Raw genomic sequence first — 15,055 nt, 5'->3', positions numbered from 1 at the left:
CTCAAGGTCAAACGGCTCAAGGTCACCAGCGGTAGCATCGATTTCAAAATGGCGGACGGTCGTACAGTTTAAAACAGATACATATAGACAGAATAGAGCCTCGTTTCATGAGAGGAATTTAAAGATTTATTTGTTTGAGCAAAATGGAAAGGCACCGGTTTTGAAAGGTGAGTACCCGCACATCACCGAGTCGACAAAGCCTATATTTTCATCAGCTAATCTAAACGACTAACCGATAGTAAGTAAGTAAGTAATCAATAAGCTATTGGCACCTATTCTCGTCCACTTTATCTTTGAAATGTATTTCCGGCGAAAATTTTTAAATCAAAGAGGAATATTTTGCGTTGTTGAGCTTCTTCCACGTTAGAGTAATTGTGTAAAATTCGACTATTCTCACAAGTTTGTTTCTTTTTTACCGAGAAAAATCAAAGTAAAAAAACTAACCCTTCGCCGAACCTATTCTCGTCCAGTTGAACCTATTCTCGTCCGCTCGGAACCTATTCTCGTCCGTTTGAAAAAATAGCACGTAAAATTTGTTTCATTTTAGCTAAAATACCACAGACAATAATCTCTGATAAAGGAATTTGCAAAAGTGCCATACAATTCTAATTTAAGCTTCACTTGGCTCCGCACCGAGCGATTTAAGCCTGACGCACGTGTGACACGATGCACGGTGAAACAATCGCTCGAATTTGTTTTGAATTGTTTAAGTGGTCGAGAATATGTGTTGTGACAGAGGCCTAAACAATGAAACATAGCATGAAACCGAGGCTGAAACAAAGGCCAGAAAGCACCCTGGGACATCAACAACTGAATGGTGGATTTGCCAAGCAATTTTCATCACGATTGGTAAATGTTGAAAATTTTAACGTCCTTGCGTAGTGCAATCAAACACAATTTTTCGTAAGTTTTTTTTATGGTGCGTAAAAAAAAATTCTCTAAGCTAAGCAAAATAATAAACATTCCTAAAATGCTTGAGAAGACCTGTTTTATGGACGTTGTTTCATTGACTTGATGTGTCATTTTCTGCTTGTTCTTCATGGTTTACTAAATATTTGACATTATTTTCGTGGGGTTGAGAATAGGTCCTGGCCGAGAATAGGTGCAAATACCTTTTAATTGATTTGTTGCCAAAAACGTGATTATTAGATTATTAGTTTTCTTGCAAATAAACCGTTGCATTTTAAATTGTCACCAATGGCAAAGGAGAGGTTTGGCTATTTTGTTTGCCAGATAAAAGATACCCTGCTAACAGAGGCTTACCCCTTGTGTTTTTGTTTATGCTTGTATTTGTGGTTTTGGCTACTGGCATTGTTTGATTTTTTGTGTGACGAGGCTCAAATACAAACGAACGACACATAAACCCCGAAACACGAATCAGCGATTCGGGGTTTAAACGATTTGTTGTGTGGCTGTACTTCAAACACTTCCAAAAAGACACTGATACCCTTAAAAAACTTACAAATGTGATGAACTTTGTTTGAAATCCCCATATCTACTGCTATCTCACTAAGCTGATAATAAAAGATTACTAATGATCTAAAAGCAGCATTAAATATCAGAAGCATACTGTACCGGCAACTTTCCCGCATTAGGCGGCAGTCTCAAGATTTTGAACCTATCTTTCAAATATCTTTGAAAATATCCATACAATTACTGTATTCTCCTGCATAGCTATCTTGGTACTTGTGATACATTCACTGTATTTTCTCAAGATTTTTCCTAAAGCGAGGTTGACAGCTACTGTATGCAGAAGGGGTTGACAAAAACTACTGTATGGAATCAACTTTTATCAGCCAGGTTATGTGAGAAATTGTATGCTGCCACACTGGTGACCTCAACCTTTTTGTCCATATTTAATAGAGATTTGGTAGATGTCAGACATGACATATTTTGGGGAGACAGGGAGAAAGGGCGAAGTGAGTGAATTGAGGAAGCTACTGGAGCAAGCTGACTTGCGTCATGAGCAGACTCAGTACACACGGGTGATACAGCGAGTTATCGCATGTATGACAACAGGAATGAATATGTCCTCGCTGTTTATGCAGATGATTAAGGTAAATATTGAGTGGATAAAGTGGATTACTTGTTAAAATGATGTTGAGTCACTTGATACTTTTGGCTCAATAGTCTATGAAAATAGCTTAAACACCCCTCACTTTAGAGAAGTGTTAGGCCACATAAAAAATATTTAGTTACTGGTTGTGATTTTTTCCTAGGAACCATGTGGGCACGGGTCTTTATTTTTTGTTAATTCCTTTTATTTTCCTCTCAAAACTAAGCTTTTTGCGTGGAGAAAAATGATTTATCCAATCATAAGGGACTATTGCAATGCTTTTTAGTGAAGTGAAATGGTTTCTAGAACACAACTTTTGATGTATGTACAGTATTGCATGATTTGATGTCCATCACTTGTTATCGAAGATTGCAAAACTCAAAACTCACGCAATTCTAAAAGTTTTTTTGGAGAAAGAAATAAAAAAAGGGTACACAACTCCTGAACACAGGCAGCAACCATTTTTACTACAAAATACTTTCAGTATATAAATTTCATAATTTCATAATTTCATTTCTAAGATGTTTTTTTTAAAGCACTTTACATCCCAAAGATTAAATTTTTATTTTTATTTAGGCTGGTGCAACAAACAACCTGGTTCAGAAGAAGCTAGTTTACCTATATATCTGTACATATGCCCAGTCAAACCCTCAATTAGCACTGCTTACAGTGAACACACTGACGAAGGACGCTCAGGACAGAAGTGCTATGATCAGGGGACTGGCCATACGAAGTATGACTTCTCTAAGGTGTGTACAGTACATACCTGGCTTGAGTTGGATCCCCAATTGTTGTTGAGTTTGCTTTATAGAATTACTGTATCTTAACCTGGATCTCTACAGATGTATGAGTAAAAGGATAAAAGGTAGTATGTATCATCCTTTGCATCAGGTGTGCTATTTTTTTTAGGAATAAGAATACAGTATTTGCTTTAGCCACTCTTTACTTAATTTAAAAAAAAATATTTACTCTTTAAACAAATCATTTGGGAGAAGATAATCTTAGTTCTTTACTTTTCTATATTATTTTCATGTGTAGAATTTCAAAAAACAATATCTTTGTTTGTTAAAGGCTTCCTGACTTGCTAGAATACATTGAGGAGCCAGTTGTTGCAGGCCTGAGTGACCCTAGCCAGTATGTTCGACGGACTGCAGCTATAGGTTGTGTGAAGCTTTACCATCTAAACCCAGACTTTGTTGAAGGTACTTCTATTTTGTGTTTTTTCATTGTTATGTGAAATTATTTTGATGATAGAAATAATATATTAAATGATGCAGTTATTTTTTATTTCATTTTAAAATTGATGTGATGATTGATTGCTTAGAACATCAGGTTATCCAGAAACTACAAGCTTTGATTGAAGATCAGGACCCTCTGGTAAGCAATTAAGATGAGTAAGTACAGCATGTAACTTATGTAGTGTGTAGTCCCTTGCTCTAATTCAGTGGCTTTTGTTGTTTATTTTTCCTTGTTTTGTGATTCTTTCTCTCCATACTCTTAAAGTTATATTTAATAACTGGAACATTATGGATTGACCCATAAAATTTTGATTAATCATTAGTTTGATTTAGTACTGATGTTTTATTATAACTATACAAGGTCATGTGCAACTGTCTGTCAGCTCTAGATGAGGTTCTATCTGCGGATGGGGGCCTCCAAGTGGATCAGGCTCTTGCCCATTTCCTTATGAAAAGGTATTTTGCACACACTACTTAAGTATATCATAAGCAGCATTTTTTTTTATATTATTATGCTTCTTCTGAATGAATAAATAAATAGATAAGTGATCACTAAGACCAAGCTGCAAGTAAGTACGCAGCTGCTTTGTCTCCTATTATCTTTGTTCTACAAAGGAGTTCTTTTGTCTCTATTCTTCTCGTTCTTTGTGTCGAGGCACGGATATTGTTCATTTGCCCAATTAAATTGCACTTTGTAAGAGCTGCGTACTGACCCCAAGCTGCTGCTAGGTAGTAATCCTATCGGAGTTCCCCCGACCCAAGTTGTCAGGGTTGGCCTAGCCAGTACCTATGTAGCGTCCGTTTACTTGCCACTCTTCACAAATTCTTGTGTCTGTTCTTAAGTTTGTTGTGCAATTATTAGTATAAAAGAAGTCTCCAAAAAAGGGATGAATGTATTATATAATATTGTAATATATAATTCTGTAATTGAAATGATCCATGATTTAAAGATGCTATAGCACAACGCTTGTTTTTTTTTTCAGGTTAACAAATCTAAGTGAGTGGGGTCAGAGCCAAGTTCTAGGACTGCTTGTTCGATACACACCATTTGATGACCAGGAGCTGTATGAAATTTTAGTAAGGATATGTGTGTCTGTGGGGGGGAGGGGGTAAGAAAATGTGTGTCTGTGGGGGAGGGAGTAAGAATATGTGTGTCTGTGGGGGAGGGAGTAAGAATATGTGTCTCTTGGGGAGGGAGTAAGAATATGTGTAACTGTTGGGGGGGGGGGTGTGTGCGTGTTATTTATTCTGAATATTTTATTACACAGAATGCCACTGACGTATACCTCAAAAGCCCTAATGGTGCTGTCGTCATGGCTTGCATCAATCTATTCATCCATTTATCCAAAAGTGCTAGACATCTGGAGGAGGATATCCTTGAACGCATCAAAGGTGACAGCAGATACACAATTATTGCACATCGCAAAACTCTCAAGCAAAAAACACAAGATTTTAGTACATAGATGCTTGTTGCAAAAAAAATGTGGGCTTAGGTACTGGGTGGTATTTACGAGGCTTGTATGTGTTTCTGCAAAGGGGAAGACCTATTTTACAGTAGGTAGGCTTAAGGTATGTTTGGAATTCTAAATTATGTACTGAAGAAGTTATGCCATTCAGGCAACTAATAGTAGGCTTTCTTGCTTTCAGGTCCACTTTTAACCTTGTTATCATCTACCAACTATGAGCTTATCTTCACTGTCCTGTGTCACATTGAGCTGCTGATTGCTAGAGAACCACAGCTGTTTGTACCAGACTACAAGATGTTTTTCTCAAGGTTACTCTTCTAAAATTGTCCACATTATGATACTGCTGTATATTCTCCTACTTGATAAAATGTCTAATTTAGATGTACATCCTTGGATACTGCAGTCTTTTTCGTGTAACTTTTTTAAATTGTTGAGGGGACAGGTTATGAGATGTGTTATCCTTACCTATAATGCAACTGTTATTTTGCATAAATAGATTACTTTCTGTCCTGGAAGAACTGTCATACACACAAATCTCAAATAAGGTTGCACTTGGAGAATCCATGTTTTGTAACCTGCATTGCTTCAAGCACTGCAAATTTTGTAAAAAAATATAAAAATTAGCATAAATAAAAACAATTGAGGCTTCAAAACCTGAGGAATTCTTGTTCATGTTTTGTGACCATTCATATTGCTTTTAAATACCAGAATCAGTCCATCCATGAAGCACTGCAGGTAACGATGCATGGATTTCCGAGTGCAACATTATTTGAAATAGGTGTATAAATGTTTTATGATGCGTCTGATGATGGTGAATGTGTGAATTTTTATAGATTCAATGATCCTCAGTTCTTGAGGAGAAAGAAGCTTCAGATCCTGACTACAATTTCATCCGAATCAAATGTTGAGGAAGTTGTAACAGAATTGAGGTAACACAATTTATGTTTCTTTTTATTATCCTCCATCATTAACTATTAATCATATTTCATCTTTATATGGGGTAAGGCAAATTGCGTAATGGTTAGTTGCCAATTGGGTAACTAAGGTTGATTTTGTTCAATGACCACTTAGAATTCAAATTCCTTCTGCTCATTTCCAGAAAGCTGCAAAATTACTGTATGGCAATAAATATGCTAAATTAATTTGTAAATGTTTAATAACAGCAAAAAAAAGTTCTTACTGTAGCAGGCATTCCCAAAACCTAAGAAGTGCCCTTGAACCTTGCCATTGCTAAAATGTTATTTAACATTGTGGCTTATGTTCATTAATTATTATGTTAGTGCCAGTGTACATGACGTTGACATAGACTTGGCAAAAGAGTCCATTCATGCTATTGGGCAAATTGCGCTGGTTGTCCCTTCAGCAGCGGAGTACTCCATTGACACTTTGCTCAGTTTTCTCTCCTATGAGATAGAATACATCTCTGCTAAGACCCTGGCTGTTATCTCAGGTATGTATGTTGGTGCCTTGTGACATGCTCTCCATATTATTATTCAGAAACCCGAGTTGTGTTGCATAATCTCAGCTGCTACTCACATGCGCTATAGCTGAAACATGCCTGACTTCCAGGCACATTTCAGCCAATTTAGAAAATATCAGCCTTACATATTTGTTCCTCTTTCCCTTGGGTTAATTAATTCAAAAACTACTGTTTTATGTCATTAGCTTTTTGTTCTTTAATGATTTAATTAATGTCAAAAAATCTCTGTTATGGAGAGTCTTTTTTTGGTTCTAATTCAAAGTATGGAATGGAGCAATTTAATTAGTTGATAGGCGTGGGAAGGTGGATATTAACCTGACTTTTACTTTCCTTAAAGATCTATTCCCAAGTTACGAAAAGTACTGCCTTGCAGTGCTTCCCCAACTGAACGAGTGCATGGATCTAGTTCAGGACCCTGATGGCAAGGCTGCTATTATATGGATAACAGGGGAATATGGCCAGGTACTCACCCTTATTTAGGGAGTGGGAAGAGTTCATATGGATAAGAGGGGAACATAGCCAGTATCCCCTTTAGGGAGTGGTATGGGGAGTCATGGATGACAGGGGAATATGGCCAAGTATACTGTATATTTAGGGACTGGCAGGTGTTTCATGGATGACAGGAGAATATGGCCAAGTAACTGTATATTTAGGGACTGGCAGGGCAGTTATGGATGACAGAGGAATATGGCCAAGTATACTGCATATTTAGGGACTGGCAGGGCAGTTATGGATGACAGGGAAATATGGCCAGGTATACTGTATATTTAGAGACTGGCAGGGCAGTCATGGATGACAGGGGAATATGGCCAAGTATACTGTATATTTTTATGGACTGGCAGGTGTGTCATGAATGACAGGGGAATATGGCCAAGTATACTGTATATTTAGGGACTGGCAGGGCAGTCATGGATGACAGGGGAATATGGCCAAGTATACTGTATATTTAGGGACTGGCAGGTGTGTCATGGATGACAGGGGAATATGGCCAGGTATACTGTATATTTAGAGACTGGCAGGGCAGTCATGGATGACAGGAGAATATAGCCAAGTATACTGTATATTTAGGGACTGGCAGGTGTGTCATGGATGACGGGGAAATATGACCAGGTATACTGTATATTTAGGGACTGGCAGGTGTGTCATGGATGACAGGGAAATATGGCCAGGTATACTGTATATTTAGGGACTGGCAGGTGTGTCATGGATGACAGAGAAATATGGCCAGGTATACTGTATATTTAGGGACTGGCAGTCATGGATGACAGTGGAATATGGCCAGTCCCTCCCCTTTAGGGAGTGGTAGGGGGAGTCATGGATGACAGGGGAATATGGCCAAGTATGTATGTTACGGGTGGCACAGGAGTGTCCATCCACTTAATATATACAAGCATAAAAAGCAAAAAAAAAAAACTAGATGAATTGGATGTTTTTCTTTACAAAATGCAAGTGTACCATTATTTGAGGTTATCCCAAATAAGAGTGGTCAAGTGTTTAATATCTAAAACCTGATTAGAGAACTATGTACAATATATGAGAAATAATGTAATCTCTCTGGTGCCTTTTTTCACTATCCTCTGGCCACCCTCCCCTTATTGTGTGTGATTTTTACCCTTAACCATGCCTTTTTCGGTATAGTTTGTCTCAGAAAGCTCATATATGTTGGAAGCACAAGTTGAACATATCGAGGAGGAACAGTCAGCCGAAATCAAGCTTCAGCTTTTGACTGCAGCAATGAAGCTTTTCTTTAAAAGACCTCCAGAATGTCAAGACTTGCTTGGTCGCCTCCTAGCACACTTCATAGGTAAGGTTGTATCACCACAGAATACCAATGCAAAGTGCAGTACATACAGTAGCGTCGCAGAATGTACAGATACCTCACACAAAATGTATACCAATGCAAATTTTAGTAAATAACAGCTAAGCGAAATACATACATGTAATAGCTTTCTCCACAAAAGGTACAGTAATACCAACGCAAAATTTAATACATTTTGCCACAAAACATCAAACATCTCAGACATACATACATCCTTCAGCTTCATCCTCAGATCTTAAAACATGTTTCCATTGCTGATGGTGCTGTGGTTTAGATCCATTTAATTTTCCATCCAGACAAGGAAGTCAACACGGACGTCCATGACCGGGCCCTTCTCTATTACCGATTGCTTGAGGCTGGTGTAGAACAGGTACAATTTATTTATTTTGTTCTTTTTATTGCTTTTGTATTACAAGTGGCCCAGTATCCTGCCAGATTCCGGTAGATAAAGCAAGGATTTACTTAATAAATGGTTACATATTGTATCAATTACTCACCAGTAGACCTGATCTTGTTTTTTTTGTGACAGGCCAAGAGGATTGTTTGTGACGTGTCTGATAGGACCCTAGGTTCCCCAAGAAAAGCCAGAAAAGATGAAAAATTTATGGTGAGAGCTACTACTGCAGGATGTTGCATAAGTTTGTTCCCATAATCGTAATGGATTCCATCGTTACCCGAGTTAAGCGTGGACCATTCTGACCATTCAGTCACTGGACTGCAAAAAAATAGCCGATCCTATTTGCATAACGAAGAAAAAAAATCGATTTTTTACTCATTCATTTTTATGTACGTAGTTTGATATATATGATGAGGAGAAAAACTATAATTTTCTTAATCATGGTAGTCCACTGATGATTTCCAAACATATTGTTATGTCGTACAGTGCCATGCGACGACTGAAGTCCTACCTCAGATCGAGAATGACAGAGGATCGTTTAATATTCTTAAAATTCTGACGCATTGCCCACTATTCCAACCCAAAAGCGGGAGCAACGAGATCTTCACGGGGTTGCGGGATGCGTGGCCACGCCCTTATCCAGCTTCTGAATGCTTCTAAACTTCTGAACTGCAACTTTTTAAAATCTTGCGTAAGCCCCTGACGGGTAACTTGCAAAGCACTTGAAAAGTGAAACAAGAAAACAAACATACAAATTACACATTTTGCGACAACTAAAATGGAATAAAATCTGTCGACTAAAGGTATCACGATAAAAGATTATTTTGTACAATTAAAATTTTCTCTATGTTGTTAATCTTAAATAAATAAATTGATCCAATTCAATCATATTATCAAACGAAACTTTTGCTGCATCCTGTAAAATTCAACTTTTTTGTAATATTTCTTATTGTGTTTCCAGGAAACTTTATTCTCCGAGTTCAATACATTATCTGTCGTGTATGATCAACGCTCCATTTCTTTTACCAAGCAAACCATTCCCTTTATCAAGGGCCAACTTTTCCAGGGACAAAAAGGTAATCAGGAAAACCATCCCCAACACATTAAGTAACCAGGCAAGCTCCCCTTTATCAAGGGCCAGCTCTCCCAGGCACTTCAAGGTAATAAAGGCAAACCATCCCTTTGGTAATAAAGGCAAACCATCCCTTTTATCAAACTCTCCCAGGCACTTCAAAAAATAAGGCAAACCATCCTCTTTATCAAACTCTCCCAGACACTTCAAGGTAATAAGGGCAAACCATCCCTTTGGTAATAAAGGCAAACCATCCCTTTTATCAAACTCTCCCAGGCACTTCAAGGTAATAAGGCAAACCATCCTCTTTATCAAACTCTCCCAGACACTTCAAGGTAATAAGGGCAAACCATCCTTTTTATCAAACTCTCCCAGGCACTTCAAGGTAATAAGGCAAACCATCCCTTTGGTAATAAAGGCAAACCATCCCTTTTATCAAACTCTTCCAGGCACTTCAAGGTAATAAGGCAAACCATCCCTTTGGTAATAAAGGCAAACCATCCCTTTTATCAAACTCTCCCAGGCACTTCAAGGTAATAAGGCAAACCATCCCTTTGGTAATAAGGCAAACCATCCCTTTTATCAAACTCTCCCAGGCACTTCAAGGTAATAAGGCAAACCATCCCTTTGGTAATAAGGCAAACCATCCCTTTTATCAAACTCTCCCAGGCACTTCAAGGTAATAAGGGCAAACCATTCTCTTTATCAAACTCTCCCAGGCACTTCAAGGTAATAAGGGCAAACCATCCTTTTTATCTAGGGCCAACACTTATAGGCACAATAAGGAAATAAGACAAACCATCCTCTTTATCGAATTCTCCCAGGCACTTCAAGGTAATAAGGGCAAACCATCCTATTTATCGAATTCTCCCAGGCACTTCAAGGTAATCGGGCAAACCATCCCTTTTATCTAGGGCCAAGGCAGTCATTATGAGTAATACGATTTCTTTTGTAGATTCATCCGAGAGAAATAATAGCACAGCGACACCAGCTGACATGTCGCTCCCTCAATCCAACAAAGTCGTTGTTGGAAATCTTCTGGTACGGTTTAAATTATTATCTTGTTTTCTTCAATTTTCTAGTCCATCATAGTCATCATTATTATCATCGTCATAAATTTTGATTATGAAAAATTAGACAATTTCAACAGGTCTTCCTTTTCAACCAATTTACTAAATTCTTTTGCGCTATGTCTATAAATTTTGTACGAGGTTTTATTATCTTCGCCATCATCTCCATCGATTCATGCTCGTCGAGAAGAGCTTTGGATTCAGTACTAAATACAGTAATAACTAAGTGGGGTATATTTTCAGGGACATGACGTTGGTCTTGAAACGCCTAATCACAACTCGCTCATGTTAGGTGCCAGACCATCGCTCTCGGCTTCTGACTTTCAAAAAAAATGGATGACGCTTTTACAGAGGTAATATTCCAGGTCTTCTATCGTTGAGTATGTTTGCAGTGTTTTAAGGTCTCGTGCATTGTCAGTTTTAAGAAGGTGTTGCCTTCTACACTCGTTCTTTGCCCTGCAATTATTGAGGTGTTGTATTGTTGGGTTTGCCCTGCAATTATTGAGGTGTTGTATTGTTGGGTTTGTTTGCAGTGCCAGTTTTGCCAAAGTGTTGTCTTCTCGAGTTTTTTTCTGGGTAGGTTTTGTATTGTTGGGTTGTTTGCAGTGTTTTAAGAAGGTCTTGTCTTCTCGAGTTGTGCAATTATTGAGGTGTTGTATTGTTGTTGTTTTTGCAGTGCTAGTTTTAAGGTGTTGCCTTCTCCACTCGTTTTTTGCCCTGCAATTATTGAGGTGTTGTATTTGTTTGCAGTGCCAGTTTTGCGAAGGTGTTGTCTTCTCGTGTTTTTTTTTTCGTGCAATTAAGGTTTTATATTGTTGGGTTGTTTGCAGGGCCAGTTTTGAAAAGTTGTTGTTTTCTTGATGTGTTTGCCTTGTAATTATTGAATCGTTGTATTGTTTGCAGGGCCAGTTTTGAAAAGTTGTTGTTTTCTTGATGTGTTTGCCTTGTAATTATTGAATCGTTGTATTGTTTGATTGTTTGCAGGGCCAGTTTTGAAAAGTTGTTGTTTTCTTGATGTGTTTGCCTTGTAATTATTGAATCGTTGTATTGTTTGCAGGGCCAGTTTTGAAAAGTTGTTGTTTTCTTGATGTGTTTGCCTTGTAATTATTGAATCGTTGTATTGTTTGATTGTTTGCAGTGCCAGTTTTGAGAAGGTATTGTCTGAGGTACCTTCTGTACCGGAGCAGTTCCAGCAAAGTCTAGCTTCAAGAAGCATTATGACGATGGCCAGCAGCCCAGCTGGACAACCCGTGCAGAAATACTTCTTCTTTGCCCAACAGGTGAAATATCTGCCTTAGCTGTTAGAAGAATAACTACACAAGTGATAAATACATGTCTCGCTGAATGTCATTTTATCAAATAGATGTGGGGTATTTTAGTGGAAACTACACCACCCCTTTACATCTCGGACCCGAGTGGCAAATGTTCGGTGACGTTATTGCCGCACTTTCTTACTTAGCTGCTTTATTCAATACGTTCTAAGTGAAAATGAGAGCAGAAAGCTCAAACAAATACCAAAGGTTGAGCCGCAATTACCAAAATGAGACAAAAGTGAGACAAACCGAAACTTGAATCGAATGGAATCTGTCTCGCTGTTCTGTTCGTGTCATGCACGAACTTTAGATACAGGAAATTGACGTTCGTTCCTAGAATAGTGTTTAATTCCATTCGAAAATAAACTTTATCTTTTCACCGTGTAATATCCTGGATGCATTCGTCAACAGGAATCAGAGGGTGGAGAATTTCTCCTCATGGAGGCCACAATCAAGACAATAGATCGCACTTTAACAGTAGTTATAAAGGCAGAGGATCCAGATATAGTTGAACCATTTATACAGCTTGTTCTAGCAGCACTGAAAGGTCGATGGTTGAACGGTGATGAGTGATGGTGAAGAAGAATGGTGATGCGTAATGGTGATGAAAAAGTTTTAGAGAAAATCTCTCCATTGATGTATAGAAAACAAAGAAAGAAAAATGAGATGTTTTATATCGTAAAATGGTTTTTACCTAGATAATAACTAATTATAGTCTAAAGGCTATAAAAAAATGGGCAGTCTTTTCCTTACAATGTTTGACATTTAAGTGTACAGTACAATATCACTGTAAAATATTTTTGGGTCTGAAGTATTTTGGCAAGCTGGAAGGGATGGAAGGGGGCTCTAATGAAGAAAAATTGAGTACGATCGTGAGCTAGGACGAGCTACATACAAAGAGAAAATAATCCCCTAAGTGGTAAAACGGATGCCCTTGCTCAAAATCTTGACTACAAGCCTGTATTGGTACAAAGGGGCCACTCAAAGTCTGGAGGCGCTTCTAAAATAGAGGGCGGCACATATTTAGAAAGACTAAGAGAGGTGAGACATGGAGGATAAACAGTTGATAAAAAGGCACGGAGAAATCAAGGAAACAAATCAGCACAAGATTGAAAAAATATTTGTTAGACAAGAAGGTTGGATTATTGTGTAACTAAATAAAAACTAATTTGCACATCCAAGTAATTTTCAAATCGTAATTTTCTATGGTTAAAAAATATACTCAAAGATGCTCCAATTATTCAGCTACCTAAGATTACTGACTCATGAGACAGCTCTTCACAATTGTTTTTTCTCTATGCTTGTGAACAGTATAAGCCTCAATTGAACAGACTTTTATGACTGTTTGACTTTTATCACTTCTAATTCACTTTGAAAATTGTCAAACTCAGCATGTCAGTAGTTTTCACAAAAAGTTGAATTTAACAAGTAAATCCCAGCTCAGCGATGAATCCTGAAGTCAAATAATTTAAAAAAAAGAGGTAATCACTCTCACCAACTCTTCGGTTGCAATCCTGTGAGAGCAAGAAAGAGTGGAACTGTCATAGACTCCAATCGAATCTCATCTCTTTTTGATCATGGCTTTACACTCTAATCCTTTTACTCTCTGTGTAATCACTGAGCACCAGCACTAACTAGCACTGCCGCCCCCTCGGCGTCCTCAAGGATGGTTCTGTGAAGAAGCACATAAATATCTTTGCAGCCTTTCATAGCTAGAGCCAACACCTTGTCCATATTATCCATGTGAAGCCGAGAGTCCATTTGAAATAAAACAATCTTATCAGATTTTGGAAGAATAGCAAGGGTGAGTTGAGGCCCACCAGTTGACTCCTCTAAATAATTGATGTCCATAAGAGGGGTGTCATTGACAAAACTAACAGTGCAAGCACTAACATAGTCCTTTAGTGGGATTCCTGCATTTATCAAGGCAAGCGTCACTGCATTTATGCATGCCACATGATTGCCACCATCAGCTTGTAGAACCTACAACATACAGGAAGTAGATCAACATTGTTGCCTTTGAAATGAGATTTGTAAGAAGATAAAATATTGTGGACTTTGACAAGACAAAGTGTGATACTTTATCAGCACTTGGTAAAAGCTATTTTAGATGTATTCTAGCTATCTTTCCACCATTAGGTTTATTCTACTAATTACCAGCAACCATACACAGAGTTGAAGCAGGCCTTGAAATATTGGGGAGACATAATACAGAAACAATAATAAAAATGTTTGGGACACAGCTACACCCCTTACTGGGCATTTTCTTATAATAACTAAAAATATTGGGGGAAAGGCACATGTCCCATATTACGACTCAATACAGTTATCACTGTGAAAAATACCACTGGAATTTTAAAATATACATTGTATCAATATAAAGTTAATTGTATTTTTTTAAATGAATTAGAAAACTTGACATTTTCATATTAACTTTGGGTATCTTAACAGAATGTGATAACCGATTTTTGAGATTCATGGATTAATCTGAGAACATTCGTTCGTTCCACTTCGACAGCTCATAACAACATTCACATGTGAAGATTTTTGTGGCTGAAATAAGAGAAACAAGCTAAGTCATTTATTTGTGAAAGCTTACCTGAACGTAAATATCTATCTGCGATCGCGGATAAAGATTTATCAGGATCGCAGCCTCAAATGTCCTCCTAACCATCATGGATAATTCGGTAGCTTTGCGATCGCCGCGTGGTTTCTTCTTGCGTTCTCCTGTACTGAACGTCGCCATGCCAAATTGTACGTTCAACAGGACTCGATCGTGTAGCGCTTTCGCCTTGTTCTGGACCTCGTGGGGGCCATAGACGGTGGCTAAAGCCTTCGTATTACCCATTTCTATGTAGGCCGAGCCGTCTGCTTGCGACAACACTCCAACTTTGCATACCATTTTACGAAGTTCACTTGCCTTTCTCCCATCGATTCGCAGTCCCTCGGGTGAGAGAACCTCTAAACCTGCCATTGTGGGTAAAACAATAAAAAAAGACAATATTTTTGCCAAATTAAATTGCCGTTTTGTAAAAGTTTGTCAACTACTATCTTGCACACGAGGAGGTAAAAACCGCCAGGCGTTCATCTAAAATGGAGGAAGCCTGGAACCGTAATCGAGAGAAAAAATAAATCACATTGTAC

General features: G+C 38.1%; 2 protein-coding genes across 3 annotated transcripts; one reads left to right on the top strand and one right to left on the bottom strand.

Moving 5' to 3' along the window:
• Window positions 1-9: 9 nt before the first annotated feature.
• Window positions 10-13,092, top strand: LOC116619288 (AP-4 complex subunit beta-1-like). 2 transcript variants are annotated; one of them, XM_032383934.2, is made up of 20 exons: window positions 10-167; window positions 1,864-2,057; window positions 2,633-2,805; window positions 3,128-3,258; window positions 3,381-3,433; window positions 3,656-3,750; window positions 4,278-4,371; window positions 4,563-4,686; window positions 4,942-5,068; window positions 5,594-5,689; window positions 6,041-6,210; window positions 6,578-6,702; window positions 7,879-8,044; window positions 8,356-8,429; window positions 8,589-8,666; window positions 9,418-9,532; window positions 10,484-10,569; window positions 10,842-10,951; window positions 11,737-11,878; window positions 12,323-13,092. In XM_032383934.2, the coding sequence occupies exons 2-20, from the start codon at window positions 1,875-1,877 to the stop codon at window positions 12,482-12,484; spliced, it is 2,304 nt and encodes a 767-aa protein (XP_032239825.2). In that variant the 5' UTR covers window positions 10-167; window positions 1,864-1,874; the 3' UTR covers window positions 12,485-13,092. The 2 variants fall into 2 exon arrangements, with proteins under 2 accessions (XP_032239825.2, XP_048580175.1); XM_048724218.1 differs by lacking the exon at window positions 12,323-13,092 and adding an exon at window positions 11,132-11,174 and having other exon boundaries at window positions 11,737-11,874.
• LOC5514316 (exosome complex component RRP41) lies at window positions 13,016-15,005 on the bottom strand. The gene is made up of 2 exons (XM_001634504.3): window positions 14,511-15,005; window positions 13,016-13,894 (listed from the first exon to the last, which is right to left on the bottom strand). Exons 1-2 carry the CDS (start codon window positions 14,883-14,885, stop codon window positions 13,526-13,528), a joined length of 744 nt encoding a protein of 247 aa, XP_001634554.1. The 5' UTR covers window positions 14,886-15,005; the 3' UTR covers window positions 13,016-13,525.
• Window positions 15,006-15,055: the final 50 nt, after the last annotated feature.

Source organism: Nematostella vectensis, chromosome 2, assembly GCF_932526225.1.
Source record: "Nematostella vectensis chromosome 2, jaNemVect1.1, whole genome shotgun sequence".
NCBI classification, from domain to species: domain Eukaryota; kingdom Metazoa; phylum Cnidaria; class Anthozoa; order Actiniaria; family Edwardsiidae; genus Nematostella; species Nematostella vectensis.
The sequence above is the reverse complement of the archived record's forward strand: the minus strand, read 5'-3'. Positions and strand labels throughout refer to the sequence as shown.

Excerpts from the sequence above, each read along its gene's own strand:
- LOC116619288 (XM_032383934.2), top strand. The coding sequence starts at position 1,875 with ATGTCAGACATGACATATTTTGGGGAGACAGGGAGAAAGGGCGAAGTG. Across the intron at positions 2,806-3,127 it reads CGAAGTATGACTTCTCTAAG|GCTTCCTGACTTGCTAGAAT; the intron begins GTGTGTACAGTA and ends TGTTTGTTAAAG. Across the intron at positions 3,259-3,380 it reads AAACCCAGACTTTGTTGAAG|AACATCAGGTTATCCAGAAA; the intron begins GTACTTCTATTT and ends TTGATTGCTTAG.
- LOC5514316 (XM_001634504.3), bottom strand. The coding sequence starts at position 14,885 with ATGGCAGGTTTAGAGGTTCTCTCACCCGAGGGACTGCGAATCGATGGG. Across the intron at positions 13,895-14,510 it reads AGATAGATATTTACGTTCAG|GTTCTACAAGCTGATGGTGG; the intron begins GTAAGCTTTCAC and ends TGTATGTTGTAG.